The 21281-nt window shown below is 38.4% G+C and overlaps 2 protein-coding genes across 2 annotated transcripts in view; both read left to right on the top strand.

The window, feature by feature from the left end:
* The first annotated feature begins 1686 nt into the window (after window positions 1-1686).
* On the top strand, window positions 1687-2803 carry LOC122087614 (BON1-associated protein 2-like). Its single transcript, XM_042656809.1, has one exon. It carries the CDS (start codon window positions 1841-1843, stop codon window positions 2597-2599), a length of 759 nt encoding a protein of 252 aa, XP_042512743.1. The 5' UTR covers window positions 1687-1840; the 3' UTR covers window positions 2600-2803.
* A 2810-nt stretch (window positions 2804-5613) lies between these two features.
* Window positions 5614-21281, top strand: part of LOC122087571 (replication factor C subunit 2-like) — a 17199-nt gene continuing 1531 nt past the window's right edge. Inside the window, exons 1-4 of the mRNA XM_042656744.1 lie at window positions 5614-5962; window positions 6244-6350; window positions 6422-6523; window positions 6687-6882. Coding sequence (XP_042512678.1) covers window positions 5801-5962; window positions 6244-6350; window positions 6422-6523; window positions 6687-6882 — 567 coding nt within the window. The 5' untranslated portion in view covers window positions 5614-5800. The remainder of the gene's footprint in view (window positions 5963-6243; window positions 6351-6421; window positions 6524-6686; window positions 6883-21281) is intronic.

Raw genomic sequence — 21281 nt, 5'->3', positions numbered from 1 at the left:
TCTCTTTCTCCTTTTAATTTTGTTGTATCATCTTTGTTCTTGTGCAATAATATATACAAGATGATAATCTGTGCTTATTAACATGTGAATCCACAAAATGAGCCGCCACCGATGGCCATAATTATCAACTGATTACTTGTAAGAAAAGGCAAATAAACTTAGCGGAATTGTCAATTGTGGTTCACGACATCCATAGTATCAATTCGAGTTTTCTAGAATGTCTACATTTGTATACTTGAAAATCACCATGCTTAGTTGGATCATAAAATGGATAATTTTTTATATATTCTAGATCATGTGGGTTTTGAGACTCTTATCCAAAGGAGTTGTTAGATTCAAATTATTGTTGGGACGCCCAATGTGGTATTCGATTCATGGGAGGACTTAGGCATGCACATCTAGATCCTCCCAGTCGTCTAATGCTTACGAACATGGCATTCAATTTTTGAGAAGATTCGAACACACATCCCTAGATCATCTCAAGACATTTTGAGACACCTAATGGTTGGACAGGATCTAAGTTCGAAATTGTTCCTTTTTTTTATTCATGAGCAAATTTGCACCTGAAAAAACACACACACAAAAAATCTTGCTATTAAAAAATAAAAATTAAACTTTCTTCTTTTCGTTTGCTTAAAAAAAAAAAAAAATCACTATATCAGTGGGCTATGAAGTACAGAGTCTATAGACCACATATTTATCACAGTAGTTTAATACATTAATACCATTTTCTTATAAAGGATTTATATCCTTTTGTTTTACTCATCTTGAGGGTTGACAGAAGCAAAAGACCCACTGTTCTCAAAATATACTCTGTAAGTCAAACAAATGGGGCGTTTTGTCCCACTCAGCTTTCGGTGAATTAATTCTCTTTCTATCTCCAAAAAACTAAAAATCTGTCTCCATAAACCAAACTCCACGGTAACATAGGTCTCAACCTTAAGCCCGAATCCTAATGGTTTTTTTTTTTCTAGACAATGTTTGGTTGTTAAAAATTAAAAGAAACAAAAAATTTGAAAAGAGATAAACTCATAAATCAATTATATTATAATAAAATAAATGATGATACAATGATTGATTATGCATCTTATCTTTCTTCTCAAATTTTTTATTTTTTTCATTTTTTTTCATTGCAATCAAACACAATCTTAAATTTTAAATGACCAACTACCTTACGTAATGATATCACACCCACTACAACACCCACACCTTTTTTTTTTGTTACCATCATCCCCAAGACCAATACAACCTAACCCATTAGAATTAGATAGGGAGAAAAACACATATATGCTCTCTCTCTTACCACTCCCCCATAATTTTTGTTAGAGTGAATCAAGTTGGCATGCAATCTTGATCCGCACATACAGAATCAACACAAGAAGACGGATTCCGTGCGTATGGATCTGATCCTACAATAATGGTTGCGTAAAACCAACGTATACACATCTTTCCCGGGAAAAAGAGGAGATAAAGATGTTGGTACCACTTGCAAGCCACTTGTAATCGATTGAAAAAGAAAATCTGAAATAACCATTGATATTGCTGCTGCTGGATCCTTCTGTGTCTCTTCTTCTTCTTTTCTGGGTCCCCCATAACATCGGGCTTCGTGCTGGACCATACTTAGATGGATACATATTTTAGCTTACATCTATATGGAGGGTTTCTACAAGGAAATTACACTGTAACTCACGTTTCAACTTCAAAGCAAGTCGCCTGTGTACCCTCTGTACTACTTTATCTGTACATTTGTTACTGCACATTTTTGTACTTATAAATTCTCCCTTTTTGGTCTTGCTTATAGTAGGAAGAAGAAGAAGAAGCCTGGGATCCTGGGATCGTCATGTCGAAGGCAAATCAGGATGATGATCAGGAGAAGCCTTTACAGTTGGAGATTACAGTTATATCAGCTCAAGGCCTGAGGAGTACTAAGGATTCCTTTCTCTTCTTCCCAACACGTCGTCGTCTCCGACCATTCGTCACTCTCACCACCAACCCTCCAACCATCCCATACGTCCCTTTTTCTGGCCGCTATGTCTATCAAACAAAGGTGGACACCACAGGAGGGGAGAGTCCTAGTTGGGGTGATAAGTTTCACATCCCCATCGGGAACTCTTTCTTTTCTCAGAGACATTCTTGCATATACCTTCACATCTTCTCAAGGCCTTCACGTTCATGGGGGAGGAAGTGTGAGTTGGGTTGGTGTGGAATCCCGGCCACTGATCTCTTGGAAGGATTCCGGCCTGCCGGGGCAGTTCGGCAGCTGAGCTATCGTGTCCGGGAAAGAGATGGGACCAGGGGTAATGGAGTTGTGAATGTGGCAGTGAATTTGGTGGGGTCATCGGGTCAAACCTTGTCGGGCCAACCCGATCCAAGTCCAGCTGCAATGTCGAACTTAACAGGTCTAGGTCTAGGTCTAGGTCTAGGTCCAGGTCCATGTCAAGGTCGGACAGCTATTGGCATACCTGTGGAGGCATTGTTTCGCCTGAACATGGACAAAAGTGGAAGACAAGCGGCCACAGGGGTGATTGCACCAATTCCTTCCGCTCCGACACCACAAGCACAACGAGAGCCCGTCCATGAAAAAGAGAAGAAGTGGTGATTCCCTGCAGGTTAAGCCACAGGGATATCCCAACTCCCAAATTAATTATAGGTTTGTCGTAAATAAAGTGGACAGTGGGGGTACTAAAGACTTTTTGGGCTATTAAAAATTTTATAAGCTCTCCTCTGTACCTCTCCACCAATTGGCCTTGTCTTAGTGGGATGTTTCTCTACCAAATAAATAAACTCAGATGTTTCTAGCTTTTATTAATTATATATTCTAAATATAGGGATGGGGAAGTTTCCCTTCACCAATGGGGGAGGGAAAATCACATCTTTTTTAAAAATTTAGTATCTTTCCACCACAAATCCGATGGTGATCATTTGATATTATAATTTTTATTATTTGTTTGATAGGATCCTGCCGTCTATTGTTGAAGGATGAAACATTTTTTTTTCTTCAGATAAATATGAAATATCTTCTCTTAAGTTCCAACAAAGATCCATGAAGAAAGAGAAAATCTCTTCACCATAGGTCAATAGAAATAAATCTATATTTTAAACGAAAAAAAATCTACACAACGCTTATGGCCCTTACACCCAGACATTGGGTCGTTTGACATTATTACTCCACCCTTTTTGAAATAAAAATATCATGAACGTTGATTCCCTTTCAGTGCTCTATTGACCTCACGTTGATGGTGCAGGACCTGTGCAAGTGCAACCAAGCAACAATCTTTTGTCCATCTTTTAACTAAAAAATAGATGAAAACTCGTACTATTTTTTCTTTTTATCTTTTATCATTGGTTGGAACACTTGTACAATATACTGAAGCTAAAGTTACATTAGTAGTTGTGGAGATAACACTCTCTACATAGCTCAACATGCCTTGTACCATTAATTAGATGAAACTGAAATTGTGTGGATAGATATGTTGCCCTTGGTATGCATTCATGGAATATAATATAGGTGGATAAATATGCATTCTAAGAAATCATACCAAACACAATGTTAATTCCAAAATGTCTGACTATACAATTTCAAATGTTTTCAAAGTGTAGTTGTATAGTTTATTATCTATAACCATGACTTAGAGTTGAGATCTATAGTCTCTAAGGTGTCCTAGACCCCCAAAATGTTCAGGTTTAGAAGAAAAGATGACAGATATACATCAAATAAATATTGGGTTCAAATGTTTAAGATCATGGGTTGAAGATTAAGATTGTATTTGATACGACTTCTTAAAATATGTTACCGATTTAAAATGCATTCCACTAGTTCATATAAACGCAACTGTAGTCTTTAAGGTTCTCTACTCATATGTTATGTTTTAACTCTTATAGAATTCACAGATTAACAAAGTGAAGCACTAATGATTTCAAGAATAGCAAAAGCATGCACGGAACTATGAGGGCTTTATGGAATTTAATACAATATATATTCAGATCTTTTTGTTATATATTCAACGGTTAGAATTGGTATATTATCCTCTTCATTGTTTGACTAAGATTGATTGTGGAGACAAGCTTGATTACACTAATCATTATCATGTAATGGCCTTTATGCTTGATTCATATATTAATTAACAACTAAAAAGAAAATGTAAATCACTTTTGACTAAGTGGCCTATCATTATTGAATATCACTTGTGAGTTTCCACTTCCCCTGATAGATCATTTATAATTTCTTAATTAAAGAGTTCTTGTATAGAATGACAATCAGGAAAATGACAGATCGTGCATAATAATAGTTTTATGATTCATGTAGCGTTTTTGAGAAGAGAGGTGTTGGAGGCATAATGTCTTGTATTCAATCACATGGACTAGTGGGTCAATTTCAAAGAGCACTTAAGAGGTTTGAAGGAATTGACTTACCTTACGTGTTATTTTCATTACTAGGGCCTTGATGAATTGATTGGCCTACAGTGGGTCGAAGGAAAATGTTTTTAGGGTTATATGGATATTTCTAGTAAAGTGTACGTATAGTAACTTTTCTTCCATAGTTTGGATCAAAATTTGACCATTGAGATATATGTGTGGTTTATTACATAGAATAACTCGTATTGTAAAATGGCAAATAGTAAAGTATTCTATCAAGGCACCATTTGATAACGTTTCTATTGTTTTTGTATCTAAAAACAATAAAAACGATTTTTCACTGTTTCGAAAACAAAAACATAATTTTTGGTATTTGATAAACCTGTTTCTCGAAACGTTTTTTGTATATATAATGCTACTAAAAAATCCAATAACCCAATGGTATAATCAGATGCCCAAAAGGGAGAGAGGGTTCGGTTGCCTCTTTTTAGGTATAAATAATTGAGAGATTTATTGGGCACAACAGTATATTTTTTGTTTCTTTCAAATTCGTTTATAGAAAATATGAAACAAGTCGGACTTGTTTCGTCAAAGTCGTTTCAAAAATTGTAAATAGACATAAATTTTGATTTATGTTTATAGAAAACGAGTGAAATTGAACAACTTTTTATCAAACATTTTTTAGGTTGTTTCTCTGTTTCTGGGAACAAGAAAACGTAGAAACGATAAAAACGGGACGTTGTCAAACGATGCCCAAGTATAGTGATGCCTAGAATGACCATCCATGTATTAAAATTTTTTCCTATGGAATTTCAATCATACATTTTTTTCTCTTCCAAAAATGTCATGAATTATGTTCGATCATAAAATAATGAGTCTTAAAATCAGGTTTTTTATAAACGAGAGTTGAATCAGTGAATTACCAATCATTTCAAGATTGATGTTCGGAATTGGTTTCCACCATTCATTAGTGCATGAATTGGAATCGACTCGGCCTTTCTAGACCGATTCAATCCGATTCATAATCATTTCTTCATATTTAACTTGAATTGGACGGATTTCCAATTAATTTTATTTTTCCCCACGAAGTAACTTACAGCTGACTGGATCGGACCCATTCAGATATTGGAATCGGCTCCGACCGATTCGGTTGCCGAATACGATTTCTAAAACCCTACTTAAAACCGGTGTAGATCCTCTCCAGCCGCTGTGCATCTTTAAAATGTCTGCCTTCCGGATCAGGATCGGATCTGACCGATTCAATTGCCGATTACGATTTCTAAAACCCTGCTTGAAAGTTAAAAGCCCTTCGGCAGCAAAGTCTGTTATCGCTGTTTCCCTCCAATTTTAAGGGTTCGACCGTTCGAGGGAGAGAGAGAGGGGTTTCAAAAACCCAATATAAACGTATCTTAACTCTTAAGGCGACTTTGCGACAAATACAGCAATGGCAGCATCATCTTCTTCGACATCGAGCAGCAGCTACGATGTCCCATGGGTGGAGAAGTACAGACCCAACAAAGTAGCCGACGTTGTTGGGAACGAAGAAGCCGTCTCGAGGCTTCAAGTCATCGCCAGAGATGGCAACATGCCACATCTCATCTTGTCCGTAAGAACCACTTCTTTCATTACTTCCCCTTCTTCGATTCCCCTACCTTACGATTATCTATTCTAACTTTTCGGCTTTTTTTTTTTTTTTTTTTTTTTTTCTGGCTCTTGTTTTTTTAGTTCCCCCCCTTCCAATTTCCCTTTCTAGGGTTTCTCCTTTCTTTTTGTTAATCCACTAAATCCAATCCGATAGGACTGTCGTTGCTTGCTTAGAATTTTCCGACTATTCAGTAGAATAATCAGGTAATGAATTTCTGGTACATTTTCCTTTGCAATTTTCAGGGTCCTCCAGGAACTGGTAAGACGACAAGTATTCTGGCCCTTGCTCACGAGCTATTGGGAGCAAACTGCAAGGAGGGTGTGCTAGAGCTTAATGCATCTGATGACAGGTAGCAAAAAAAAAAGGCACTCCGTCTTGTGTTGTTATTGTCAAACCTTTTATTGTTATTTCTTGTTTCAGGGGAATTGATGTCGTGAGAAACAAGATCAAAATGTTTGCACAGAAGAAAGTAACGCTGCCTCCAGGACGGCACAAAATAATAATTTTGGACGAGGCAGACAGGTGATGGTACTAACCGATGTTGACCAAATTCCTCTCGTTACTGAAGTGATATTTGGCTATGAATTTTCTCTTCATTTATATGGAGTTAGTTTTTAGAATTCGGTGATGTATTTTCTAGAAAGCCTAATTTCATATCCTGGTTATATCTTGAGACAAATTTCAGTATGACATCTGGAGCACAACAAGCTTTGAGGCGGACAATGGAAATTTATTCAAGCTCCACACGTTTTGCTCTTGCTTGTAATATGTCTTCTAAGATAATTGAGCCCATCCAGAGTAGATGTGCACTTGTTCGTTTTTCTAGATTATCAGACCAAGAGATTCTTGCCCGTCTTATGGTGGTAGTCGAAGCTGAGAAGGTATGGAGTGTCTTCGTTATTTCTTTTGCTGTTGTACCAGTACTCCATTGGGTAGCACCAGTAAACAACCATTTAAGAGCAATTTAGTTTCTGATGTAGATATGATTCTTGTCACATTGCAGTAGCACAAGGAAAATATATGGATATGATATCCACTATGTAAATGGACCATTGGTGGATATGATTTGCATTATTTCTTGTGTTTTAGAAACAAAATCGAGTGAGAGAGGGATATATATTCCTTTTGAAGAGTTTTATGCCTCTGTGATGCTCCATGATCCCAAATAAGATCCTAGAAAAATCAGGCAAACCAGCATTTGACTGGATTTGGATTTTGGAAAACTCTAAGAACTCCCTTTCTTGTTTCTTACACTTTAGGAGCCTACCTTGGAGTTTCCGAAATATCACTGCCCTCCCTGTAGGTTGGGTTGTCACCACATACCTTCCCTTTGATTGAAAGTACAGACCTTTAGGCAATCAAAGACACTATGTCCTTCGAGAAAGATGTTACAGGCTATGTTGAATGCTGTGTAGCAGTTAAGCCAAAAGATACAATCGTGGAAAAACGGAAAAGTGGACAAGAAATTCTTGGGTTATATTGTTTGAAAAGGTCTTAGGTCTAGATGGAGAAGCTGGATTCCTAGGTGCTTATGCTTACTCTCAACTCTTCATTAATGGCAATTGGTCCCCTCTCGGTTAGAGCTGAAATTTCAATAACTATTCTGCTAAACCAACTCAACCAACAATCAAATCTGAATGAACATAAAAATTCTGCAATCAGGTAAGGCGGAACTTGCAGGTCCAGCAATGGTTTGAGGCATGGTTCTCTTGGCAGGGGAAATGGTTTGGACTGAAGCTCTAGGGCGTAGGTCACCCTAGGGTAGTGATTCAAGCCCCAAAATTTGAGGCTGAAAGTGAATGGCACAAGAGATATCAGCCCAGTCTTTGAGAGACTGTAGTACTGATGGGGCAGAACGAGGGAAGAAGAAGAAAAAGGGAAAGAAGATAGAGTAGAATAACTGTAAGGAAGAAAAGAAAACAATAAAAGGAGATGGGAAAGGATGGATTGTACCTGATGGAGAAGAGAGGTCGTACCTGATAAGAGAAGTTTCAGGAACATAGAAGTGAAAGACACACGGCTTGCAATTATACTGTGTAGGTAAGCAAAACTCAATTTTCTTTCATTCAATCTCTACTGTCCATCGTAGGGTTACAAGCATATATAAAGAAAAGAAATTGCACCAAAACAAGGAAACTTGAAACAACTCTTATGTAGTTATCTCAGCAATGTAAAGTAAAATGCAATTACAAAAATATCCCAAATAACTAAATAAAACCCTTTAACCCCCTTTGTTTTATGACCGGTTTGTCTTAGTCTCGGTTTCCAAATTGGTCGTGCCAATCCAGCCATTATATTGCTACTGCATGAAATCTCATCCTTTGACAAGAACTTGACTTCGTCGAGTTTGGGTTGAGTACATAGGATATCATCAGAGTCAACTTGCTGGAGAAGAATGATCTTGCTACCTTCTTGGGTATAATCTGGGTGGAGGTCCTTGGCAGGAAGAAAGCTTCATTTATTTTCCACTGCGCTTAAAAAGGTAGGTATTCGTTTACCCACAATGTTGTGCCTTCTTGTTGAATAACCGTGGTTGCCCAAGAAGATTGTGACGCCCTTTTAGAGGTAGGACTTCACATTGGACTGTACCCACGAATCCACCAATAGAATATGTGAGCAAACACCTATCAATAATTTTGAGATTGACGTTTTTCACCCATGCAACCTTGTAGGGATTGAGACATTGCTCTACCTTTAACCCTAGTTTACAGATGTCTTCAAGGATGACATTTGTGCAACTGCCTCTGTCAATCACCATGCTACACAGTTAGTTGTCGTACTTCATTCAAGTCCAGAAAATGCTGTTTTGACGCCAATCTTCTTCTTTGAAAACCTTCTGAGTGATCGAAAGTGGACGAAAAACATTGCAAGGTGATTGTTCATCATCATTCTTATCCTCGTCTCCTTTACCTGACTCACACTCTAAAAATAGCAACCCAGTGCATGAGGCTCCCGTTACTGTAGGGTCTGGAAGGGACATACGTCCTCAACCTTACCCCCTGTTTCACATGAGAGGTTGTATTCAAGTCTCGAACTTGTGACCAACATGTTGCAATAGTGCAACTTTACCGTTGCGCCACAGGCTCACCCACTTACACTCTAGCTCCAAATAAATTGTCTCAGGATTCTGTTGCTCTTCCAAAGCAAGAGGTACGAAAAAATCCATGTCAATATAGGCTACCAAATGGTTGGGACAATGAGCATAGGCATACTTGTACCCTTTGCACGTGAAGCACTAAATCGTGCCTTTGCCATCACAGAAGGTTTGTTAGAACCACAACCTCGAGGTAGAGAGTAAGGCTGGTCTAGTCGTGAAGATGCCATAAAAGAAAGCGAAACCTTTGGCTTGCTAAAGGACTTCACTGGTAAAGGAGGTTGCTTGCTTATATTGTCACCTTTAGAGAAGGTGTTGAGAAAGTTCGCTGATTGTAAGGCCTCTTCAAATTGTCCTTCGCTTGATATGGCTATCTGTTTGGCATCCTCCATTGTAGGCAATCAACTGGAAGCCAGTGCAATACTAATATGAGTGTGCAAACCATTCTCACTCAAAATCAGATTGAGTGGCTAAATAATAAAATTTTGCCACATTCCTCGAGGGTTATGTTGTCTGGCCTCAACTGAGTGAATTTGATATGCATGCATTGCTTGTAGTCGGTAAGAAAAATTCGCTGGTTCATGCCCTCTCGCATTTCAGCCTTAGTATTTACCAACCCAATGCCTCGAGTCCGTTATTGTTGCTGGTACAAATAAAATCTTCATAGTCTTAGTCAACCGATACCATAAGAGGAAAGTCTCTAGGCTGTGAGTTCAGGCCAAGTATTGTTTCAGATTATTCACCCTATAGAAATCAAGGTCATCTAATTTGGTTCCTCTTTTAGCTCCATAAGGAGCATCGTCAGAAGGTTGGCCAACCCCATATGGTGGTGGTGGTGGTGTAAAGTTTGGCAGCGGTGGTAGTGCAACATGAGATGGCCTTATGGGATGGAATTGAAAAAATTCCCAAATTGAATGGGACTCTTCCCTTTATCTAAAGATACCAATCGGTCAATAGAATCTTGAGGGAATTGATAGTTATGTTGATGGTATTAATATGGTCTGTGAGGTTGGAAATAACTAACATTGGTGCCTCCTTTTAGGAGTTAAGCTACTAGAAGACGTCACTATTGGCCACTATGGTATAGGGTAGGAATGAGCACTTTCTGCTCTGATGCCAATGGATGGAATCCAAGGCCCTAGAACCCTTGTTCAGATCACTTATGGGCCCACCCAATTAACAAAATCCAAGTATTGGTAGATTTGTAAATAAATAGAATATTAGAAGTATGGGTGTTAAACGGTTCAGGTTCGGTTTCAACGATTTTGGTTTTAAATGGCATTAAACAGTTTTTTTATTTTTTTATTTTTATTTTATTTTTTTATTTTTTCTTTCTAATTTTTTATTGAAATAGATGAAAACTGAACATTGAATTCAACTGATTATATGTTTTCTCTTGTTTATTTTAACCATGAATGACTTAACTTACTATGGATATATTAATTGGTTTTAAATGGTTTACTTAAATGGTTTTGTTCAGTTTAAACTGTTTAACAAAAAGGTCTCAATTTTGAAACCGAAACCAAAACCGAACCTTTTATTGAACGGTTTCGTTGTTAACGGCTAAGGTCGGTTTGGTGTCAACACCCTTAATTAGAGGGCACTTAGGTTTTTGAATAAGGGAGGGATATGGTAGGAATTAGGAATTGATGGTTAAAGTAGTCTTGGCATCATCATCAAAAAAGGATAGAAGTTGGCTGAAGGATGAAGGGGAGGGGTATTGTGGGAAAGAAGGAAATATGTTGGCAACAAGTCATCCTCTTCCTTTGACCAAGAACCAGGGGTGGAGAACAGGTTAGGCTACCAGAGGAAGAAGGTGAGCTAGAGCCATGATAGGGAATTGTTGAAGTGCAGCTATCGTGGTCTAGCTCCCTGTTTTTATTAACTTAAAGAAATACAATTTAAGTCTAATAACAGTAACAGTATAATTAAAGACACTAACTTACAACTCAACACTACCACATTATCCCATGATGCACTTTAACACTCCCCCTCAATACCCCCCAGCTAGGAATAACCACAAAGAAAAGCAGGCCTGAACAGCGCCTTGGTTAACATCTCCAAGTTAATTGCCGGAGTTGACAAATGGAGTAGAAATAAGTTTTTGCATAACAACATTCCTCACGAAAAGACATTCGACCTCAATATGCTTAGTTGGAAAACCGGATTACTAGCAATATAGATCGTAGCTTGATTATCATAATACATCTTGATGCAGCAGCACTCCGATGGATCGTCCCAAGCATGCTCCAGAACCCGGATCAAGACCCAGATCCAATTTGGGTTCCAAGTTACTAATTTGGATTCTAAGTTTAATAGAATATTTAGGGTTATTTTTATTTGAGAATATTTGTTCCCTATTTGAGTCCTTAGTTGTTTCTTTATTTTGTTAGCTTAGGTGTAGGAGATTTTATTTCTATCTTAGTTGCTTATTTTTAATTAGAAGATTTTAGAAGATATTGTGGGTCCCAAGATCGATCCAGATTTTTAGAAGATCTTAGAAGATTTTGTGGACCCCATCAAATCTTATTTGATCCTAGTACTTTGCTTTAAATCTAGTGATATTTGATTGTCTTACACAATTGGGAAACTGGGATTCTTTATATTGATCTATTAGGTAGTTTTTATTTCATGCAATTGAGTTTCTAAGTATCTTTTTATTTTTGGAAGTTTATTCTCTTTAAGTGTAAGGCCATTGGCCATTGTTTATTTTCAATGAATGTTAATTGAAGAAAAGATGAATTGATTTGTGAAACCCCTCCCCCCTCTGCGTGGCTGCCTCTCTCCCCCCTGCTCCCTTCTTCTCTTTCTCTCCTCCTCCTCTGCGAGAATCCCCTTCCCCCTTTCTTCTGTGCAATAACTCCCCCTGCCCCCTTTCTTCTCTTCCTTCCTCCTTTCTTTATTGTAACTGCTGAAACCCTGTTCTGGGCAACACTAACAGATTCAGGTAGGCTTCCTCGATTCATCAACAGAGGCCAGTTGGACCTGAAATTGGAATCAGATTCATACCCTATGTTCCCTTTCCCCAGTTCCTTCCATCCAGTGAGCAATAAACCTGCAACAGGTTCAGTTCTGAGTTTTTTTTCGTCTAACCCAATTGCAGAAATTAAAGCTATTTGTTCCCTTGATCTTAGAACCTGCAATGGATCATACTCAGGGTGTTCGAGGTTGCGAATATACGCCTGAAGTTTCAGACCCAACCGATAGGTATTGAAGTTCTCTCCTCTTGTTTCTCTGCTCAACCGTTTCTCCTCTTCTGTCGTGAGGAAGAAGACAACCTTTTCTTCTCACAATTTCTCTAATCCCCTCTTTCTTATTTCTTAATTTCCTTCAATACCCCTTCCCTTCCTCCCATATTCTTCATTGTCCTATTTTTACATCTAATTCCTAATTTACCCTTTTTACTAGAACTTTGTAAACCAGTGATTATGTCTTGAAGTTCTAACAAATTACAAGTCTGCCACCCTTATGATCTTCAATCTATTTACCGTTTTGCCACTTGATCTTAGACCTAAATTGCTTAAGTATTTAATTGGGCCCACATCCAATTGGGTTGGTTTTCGTGGGGCCAACCGGCCCCTACATTACATCTTCATAGGTTCAACAATTGAGAACCCCAACTCTTGAAGGAGAGATTTCAGCCACATCATTCCAGCTGATGTATGCGCCATGGCTCTGTATGGCTCTGTATTCAACTTCTACACTTGACCAACCCATTGTAGTAGATCTATAATCTCCATCAGCACCAACCTAGCTAGCATCAGAGTAAGCCATGATATTACTATGACCATGACGTTGATAAACAAGTCCTTTCCTGAGATCTGAACATATATCTTTTCTTTTTAGGTCAATATTTACTGTTTTCCTAAAGAAACTTCTGCTGTTTTACCTTTCATTAGTCGGTTGATTTTTAGGCATTTTTTGGTTTACTTAGTTTGCTTAATGTCTTGATTTACTCGTGCTAAACTTAACACATAGTTGCTGCCATGTTCCCTACCCTATATTCCCACATGAAGCTTGAGTGAGTTTATGTGCTTTTATGCTTAGACTATTATTGTTCATTGCTACATTATTCATTAATCTCACTTTACTTGCATGTCAATCTTGTTTGCTGAGGTTCCCTTACCCTGTCCAACCCAAGTCCCTTGAGTTTACCCTACCTGGTTAGTATCTTGTAGGAAACCTAGTCACCTAGGAATCCCCTACATCAATAAGTCTTCAAACAAGTCGCATGTATTGATGTTTATCTGCAAATTCTTTATCATCACATGCACCAAGCTTCAAATGAGGATCCATAGCCATATCCATAGGCTTAGAGCCCAACATCCCAGTCTTAGACAAAAGATCGAGCACATACTTCCTTTGAGACAAACTGACTCCCTTAGTACTACAAACGACTTCAATTCCCGAGAAACATCTGAGAATTCTTAAATCTTGCATCTGAAAGTGTCGAAGAAAATATGCCTTGACATCCTCAATGTCAGAAAAATCATCACCAAAAATGATAATATCTTTTACATATACAACCAAAATAACCACTTTGGACCCATTTTGATGAACAAACACAAAATGATCAAAGAAGCATTGTGTGAACCCATAACCACCAATGACCTTACTGAATTTATCAAACCAAGCTCAGGGGGACTGTTTCAACCCATAATAACCTTATGAAGATGGTAAATTTTTGACATATTCTCCCTCTGAGCAACTCACCCAGGAGGTCGCGTTATGCTGTACAATTCAGCCTTATCCCAACTAAATGGGGTCAGCTACATGGATCTGTGTATATATATATATATATATATAAATAAAAAAATAAAAAACAATAAACTTTGGGACATCCCCCTCACGAACAATCGGCAAATTGGATCTTTGCCCTCTAGACAGCTTTGTTAGATGCCATACTAGGATGAAGACTTAACTTTTGCATGTCTCTTCTTACTAACTCATCAATGGTCATTTTTGGCCTGCCCTAGCCCTTTTAGCTCTATCCATCTGCATTTGGCCACTCCTCCGTACCGGGGCATCCAAACTCCAAAGGCTTCCTTTGGACATATTCTAACCATCGTAACCGACATTATCTGAGCTTATCCTGAATTGGGGCAACTCCTAAATCAGTTCTAACCTTGTCATTTCTTATTCTATCTCTCAAGATTTTGCCGCACATCTATCTCAACATCCTAATCTTAGCCACACTCAACTTATTTATGTTACGCTTCTTGACTACTCAACATTCTGCGCCATACATTATAGCTGGTCTTATGATTATCATGTAGAACTTCTCCTTAAGTTTTAGAGGAATACGTCGATCAGATAACACTCCAAACACCTCTCCATTTCATCCATCCTACTTTAATTCTATGGGAAACATCATCATCAATCTCACCTTCCTTGTTTAAGGTAGAGCCCAGATATCTGAAATAGTCACTTTGCAGGATCTCTCTCCCCTCAATTTTCACTCCCTTGATATCAATCCTCAATCAACTAAAGTTACACATCATATATTCCATCTTCATTCTACTTATCTTATGACCTCTCGATTCCAAAGTACATCTCTATTGCTCCAACTTATCTTTAATCTTTGCCACTATCGCACCGACTAGAACAATATCATCCGCAAAAAGCATACACTACGGGATCTCTCCTTAAATATTCCTGGTTAAATCATCTATGATAAGTATAAACAGGTAGGGGCTCAATGCAGATCCTTGATGTAACCCAATAGTAATTGGGAACTCATCACCTTGGCCTCCCACAAGTCTCACACTAGTCACCACATCTCCATACATGTCTTTAATTAAAGAAAAAAAAAAAGAACAATCCAGTGCACGAGGCTCCCGCTACTGTAAGGTTTGGGAGGGGCAAGTTGTACGCAGCCTTACCCCTGCTTTGCAAAAGAGGCTGTTTCTAGGTTTTGAACCTGTGACCATACATGTCTTTAATTATATCCACGTATTTACTTGACACCCTTTCTTCTCTAATACCTGCCAGAATAAATCTCTAGGGACCCTATCGTAGGCCTTTTATAGGTTGACGAAGACCATATGGAGATCCCTCTTATAAGTTTTGGATTTTTTCATAAGCCTCTTAAGAAGGTAAATCCCTTCTGTTGTGGATCTTCCAAGCATGAAATCGAATTGGTTCCCTAAGATATTAGTTTCTCTTCTTATGCAAACTTCTATTACCTTCTCCCATAGTTTCATAGTATGACTCATAAGTTTTATGCTTCTATAGTTGTTACAGCTCTAGATATCGTTTTTATTTTTGTAAATTGGGACAACAACACTTCTCCACTCATCGGGCATCTTTTTCGTGTTCATAATCTTGTTAAAGAGCTTGGTTAACCAAACAACCCCACGTAGTCCTAAACTCATCCACACTTCAAATGAGACCTCATTCAGACTTGGTGTCTTCCTTACTTTCATCTTCCTTAGGGCTTCCTTAACCTCGATCACTCCTATCTTGCGTACATACCTATGATTCTTGTTGTCAAGCAGGATACTTGAACCATTCCTGTTAAGGCTGTCTCCATTAAGTCACAAAAATACTCATCTCATCTCATCTCCTCTTTATGTCTTCATCCTTCACAAGTACTCTACCATCCTCATTCTTAATACATCGAACATGGTCGAGATCTCTGCTCTTCCTTTCCTGAATTTTAGCTATCTTATAAATAGCCTTTTCCCCTTCCTTGGTATTGAAATTGTTGTAGAAATCATCGCCCTTTCTTTCCCCACAATCTTTTTTGCCTCGTTTCTGGCAGCCTTATATCTCTCTTTATCTTCAACTTCCCCAGTCCTTTGTCAAATCTTAAAATTATCTTTCTTAGTCTTGATGGCAGCTTGGACCTCCACATCCCACCACCAAGTCTCTTTAGGGGTCAACTTAGTACCCCTAGACACCCCTAGAACCTCCTTAACAACTTTCTTAATGCAATCCGTCATCTCATTCCACATCGTGTTGGTGTCCCCTTCACAATCCCACTTCCCATGCTTCACCATATTATTTGTAAAAGACCACATTGACTCTCCTTTCAATCTCCACCACCTAACCTTAGGGCAAACATGTTTCCTTGGTTTATACTTCGATAAACAAAAGCACATGTCCCAGATCAACAATCTATGTTGAGAGGTTAAGCTCTCCCCAGGGATGACCTTATTGTCCTTACACATCCATCGGTCAGACCTTCTGGTGAGGAAGAAGTCTATTCGACTAGAATGGTGTCCACTTTTGTATGTAATTAAGTGTTTTTCCCTTTTAGCGAAAAGAGTGTTAGCAATGGATAGATCATTGGCTGTTGCGAAGTCCAAAACTGAGGTTCCCTCCTCATTCCTCTCCCCAACTCCATAACCTTCGTGCACCTCTACATGACCTCTCCTATCCTTGCCAATGTGTCTATTTAGATCCCCTCTTATAATCATCTTTTCACCCGGTCTAAAGCTATGCATCAATTCATCCATGTGTTTCCAAAATTGTAGCTTGCAGCTCTCATCCAATCTTGTTTGGGGAGCATAAACGCTAATAATGTTGACCACCTCTTTATCTAACACCAACTTTAAGGATATGATCCTATATCCCACTTTTTTAACATCTACCACATCGTTCTTCAGGTCTTTACCCACCACTATGCCAACTCCACCTCTACCACTTTGGTCTCTCAAATGCCAAAGTTTAAAATCGTCCAACATCTTAGCTTTTATCCCTTTCCATCTAGTCTCTTGGATACATGCAATGTTAATCCTTCTCCTCCTCATGACATCTATCAACTGCAAACTCTTGCCCGTCAGTGAACCAATGTTCTAGAAAGCACATCGAATCCTCCTTTTATGGCCAACATTCTTAACACACTCTTATACATGTTGCAAATTAGATCGATGTCATATTGCCATGTGTCGTTTGCATGGGATGCCCTAACAACAGGATAAAATGACATTGGACACAAAAAGGGGCAAAATGCAATAAAAAATACGAGGATCCATGCAAAGGGTGGATTGGATGGATATAATATGGTGTCGGATGCCTACCTAATGCACACCAGGAGGTCGTGTTATATACACCTCAAAATAGTTGACCCCATACATTAGTATGCCCTTTGGAAACCAAGCGAGCTTTCAATTACTCAACAGAACCATCAGTAGGTACTTGATAGTATACACCCAATGGCACCACACAAGTTCCTTCTCTGAGGGTAAGTTGGTAAGAGACAGACCATGTCTTACAATCTAATAAGGCATCCACCTTTACATCCATATTGTTCTTCCAACTAGGATGTAACATTGCAAACACAGAATGATTAGAGAAGCACTGTGTGAACCCATAACCACCAATGACCTTACTGAATTTATCAAATCAAGCTCGACGAGACTATTTTAATCCATAAATAGCCTTATGAAGATGGCAAACCTTTGATGCATTCTCCTTCTGAGCAACATACCCAAGAAGTTGTTCCATATACACCTCCTCCTTAAGATCACCATAAAGAAAAGCATTTTTAATATCAAGTTGAAACATAGGCCAGTTAAGATTACCAATTGAGGATATTTGAACATGAACAAAGTTAAGATGAGTTATGGGAGAGGTCTCAAAATAGTTGACGCTATATGTTAGTATATCCTTTGGCAGCTGACGAGCTTTCAATTACTCAACAGAACCATCTGTAGGTACTTGACAGTGTACACCCAACGACACCGCACAAGTTCCTTCCTTGGGGGTAAGTTAATAAGAGACCATGTCTTACAATCTAACAAGGGCATCCATCTTTACATGCATAGCGTTCTTCCAACCAAGATGTAACATTGATTCCTAGTACTTAGCAAGCACAAACACAGTAGATAAAGACAACAAAAGTACGAAGTAAATGTGGAAGGTGAGAAACCGAAACAAATTTAGAAATGGGATAGGCAATGTAAAATGGCTGAATACGTGTGAATACCTTTACAAAGAGCAAATGGAAGTCAGTGGAGGTAGGATCCGTAGGCAGAGGATTTGATGTGGTGGAGGCGATAGAAGGAGTAGCTGGAACTGTTGAAATCGACCTGGAATGGCGTTTGTATACCTGTAATTGCTTTGGTGGAGAAGTAGGAGTGATGGAGTCAGTTAAAGGAATGTATAGGTGGAGAATCAAGGAGATTAGTATTCAACTCATGACTTGCATAAAAAATATGTAGTTTAAAAAATGTAACATCAACATTGCAAAGAAAACGTTGACACTTAACTGGATCATAACATCAATAGCCTTTTTGAGTGTGAGCGTACTCGAGGAACACATTTGATAGCACGCTGAATGATTGATCGAGATCAGGTCGAAGGTTGTGAACAAAGCACGCAAACCAAACCCCCATGGTAGTAAACTAAACATAGACAATTTGGTAAAAAACACAAAAAGATAGATTGTCAAGGGCATTAGATGTCATGTGATTAATCAAATAGCAGGCAATCAAAAGTGCATCACTCCTATGAAACTTGGGAATATGCATATGAAACATAAGAGATCCAGTAACTTCCAACAAATGCCGGTTTTTCCTCTCTGTCACGCCATCCTACTATGGAGTATATGTACAACTAGTTTGATGTATCGTCTCATTACCAGAACAAAATCAAGATATTTCTCATTGAATATACTCGAGCATTGTTAGAGCAAAAAAATTTAATTGACACACCAAACTGAGTCTTTATTTCATTATAAAATTGCTTTAAAATGGCCATAATTTCAGATAGATCCCTTAACAGATATAAGTCATTCAAGAGTGATCATCAATAAAGGCAACAAAGTGAAAAGCACTTGACTCTTGACACGACATGGACCCTAAACATCAAAATGAACTAAAAAAAAAAGGAGGAACTTTGAGATACATCACGAGAGGGAACAAAGTATGATGATGCTTTCTAAGCTCACACACCTTACACTCTAGTCAAGAGATATGCTTTGCAACTTGGAACCATAAGTTGGAGTTTGGAAAGGGAAAGAGTCCCTGAGATTTCTCAAAGTTACAGGGAAGGGAGAGAAATCGCACAAGAGAAGGGGGGGTGGAAGAGAAGTCACACACGCACAACCCTCAGCCTTCAACCAAACACAATCACTAAATCCTAATAACGATCTCCTACTTTGCATATTAATCCCAAAATAGAAAGAAATAAAATAAATAAAAATCCTAAAAGATCCTATTAGCCAAGGACCCAAATTGGATTCGGATATGGATCTGGTTCATCCACGTCTGGATACCTAGATGAGTATGGGTTGATCCATGGTTGTACACCTGCATCACCATGAAGTCAACTGACTTATAGAGATGAGACTTAAGGGTAAATTAGGAACATGAAGAACAAATTTTAACATAAGAAGAGAGAAAAAAGTAACACAACCAGTGGCAGATCCTTGAGTAGACAAGCCATCAGCAAGTATGACTCTAGAATGTTGATTAATTTTCTGAAGTGAAGAAAGGACATGAAACTTACCAGTCATGTGAGAAATTGCACCAGAGTCAATGACCAATGGTGTAGAAGAAGATGCAAGAAGTGCACCAGTGACTGAATGAGCAATGGTGAGCAACAAATGTAGAGGAAAATGTCTGAGTCTGTTGAATATGCTTAAGTGATTGGTTGAGTTCATTGCACAACATTGAAACGAATTGACTACCTCCAACATTGTAGTAGCAGTAGCAAACAGTTGTTGAGCCTACTCAGTTTACCATGATTCACCCAACTCGTATCAACAGTATGATTAATCTTACCACAATTACTACATTGATGCGTACCTTGATCCAGTGGCTGTCCTTTTCCTTGACCACCGTTGCGGCCTTGGCCTCCCAATGAACTGTGACATTTTCCAGAGAAACTAGTGCCACAACCATGACCCTCACTATTTGAAACAAGTGCTGAATTATTGTGAGATGAGGTCGAGTTAGATTTGGTGAAGGAGGGAAACACGATACATTGGATACGACAAAATGCCTCATTCATGGATGCTATCTTCTCATTGTTAAGAATTTGGATTTTCACTAGTTGAAGTTCAGAGTCTAATCCAGATAAGAACTTGGCAACCAAGAACTCAAACGCGCTGAGATTTAATGACTTCAATATTAGTAGAGAGAGGTTGATGTACATTGGGTTCTTCCCACATGCCTTTCAAGGAACCATAGTAGTCACTAATGGATTTGTCACTCTGCTTGAAGGAGAGGAATTTCTCATATATAAGTCATATACCATGGACATGTTCTTGTCTTGAGCATAGCTTTCTTGGAGTCATCCCAACAAAGTACTTTGGCATTCTCTAATGTCCATTATGGATATTCAGCAACAGTCGTAGCAGGGGGTGGCTTAGTTTGATAATCCATTTTTCGCTTGGCAGTGATATACACTCTAACGGCTTGTGCCAGATTAAGTAATAAAGGAATAGTAAAAGTAAAACGAGATGAACACAACAACTCAGAAAAATCCCACTTAAATGGGGTCGGCTACATGGATCCTTGCCTTCCAATCAGCTCTATTCAAGGTCATTCTTGTACTCTCTTGGTGGATAATATATCCATATGGATCCTTACACTAGTCAATTCATTCATGGAACTTGGTCTTTGCTGTTGAAATTTTATGCACAAGGAATGCAAGGTACATCAGCTAATTTAGGGAGATAGCTTTGTCAAGCTTATCTATTCATATGCATATTTTGTCGTAACCTTTGGTTTATTTATTATATTCAATGAGTGTAATATTCCTACATGCTTATATACTAGTTTAATTATTTTCCTCAATTCATTCCCCTGATTTTATATTTTTTCTTGTTCTCTTTTGTCTTTAATTTTCTACATAGAATTTGATGGGAATCAAGAATATGGAATGATGGCCGAATTTTGATTGTTATGTCATTTCTCCATGTTTTTTTATTGCTATATCCTCTGATTCATACTGTCGGCTCTCCCTGGATTTTCTGTTTAAAGTTATCATTTTGTAGTTAATTCATGCTTTAATATCTGGAGCAATCAAATAGCTGGGAAGAGGCCTAGAAGTGCCTGATACTACCCCACACTAAACTTTGCTATGAACATTTACAAAGCTACCCCCTATCCATGACTGACAGAGCTGGGGGAAGGGCTTCATTCTATACTCCTTATCACCTTCTCAGTTCGTGCTAACGTGGCCAGCCTTATTTGCCCAGGGGTGGTGGGTTTTGGGGTTTTTTTTTTTTTTTTT

Source organism: Macadamia integrifolia, chromosome 8 (genome assembly GCF_013358625.1).
Source record: "Macadamia integrifolia cultivar HAES 741 chromosome 8, SCU_Mint_v3, whole genome shotgun sequence".
Classification (NCBI taxonomy): Eukaryota; Viridiplantae; Streptophyta; class Magnoliopsida; order Proteales; family Proteaceae; genus Macadamia; species Macadamia integrifolia.
The sequence above is the reverse complement of the archived record's forward strand: the minus strand, read 5'-3'. Positions and strand labels throughout refer to the sequence as shown.

What these genes read in the sequence shown, in the direction of transcription:
- LOC122087614 (XM_042656809.1), top strand. Translation starts at nt 1,841, where the DNA reads ATGTCGAAGGCAAATCAGGATGATGATCAGGAGAAGCCTTTACAGTTG.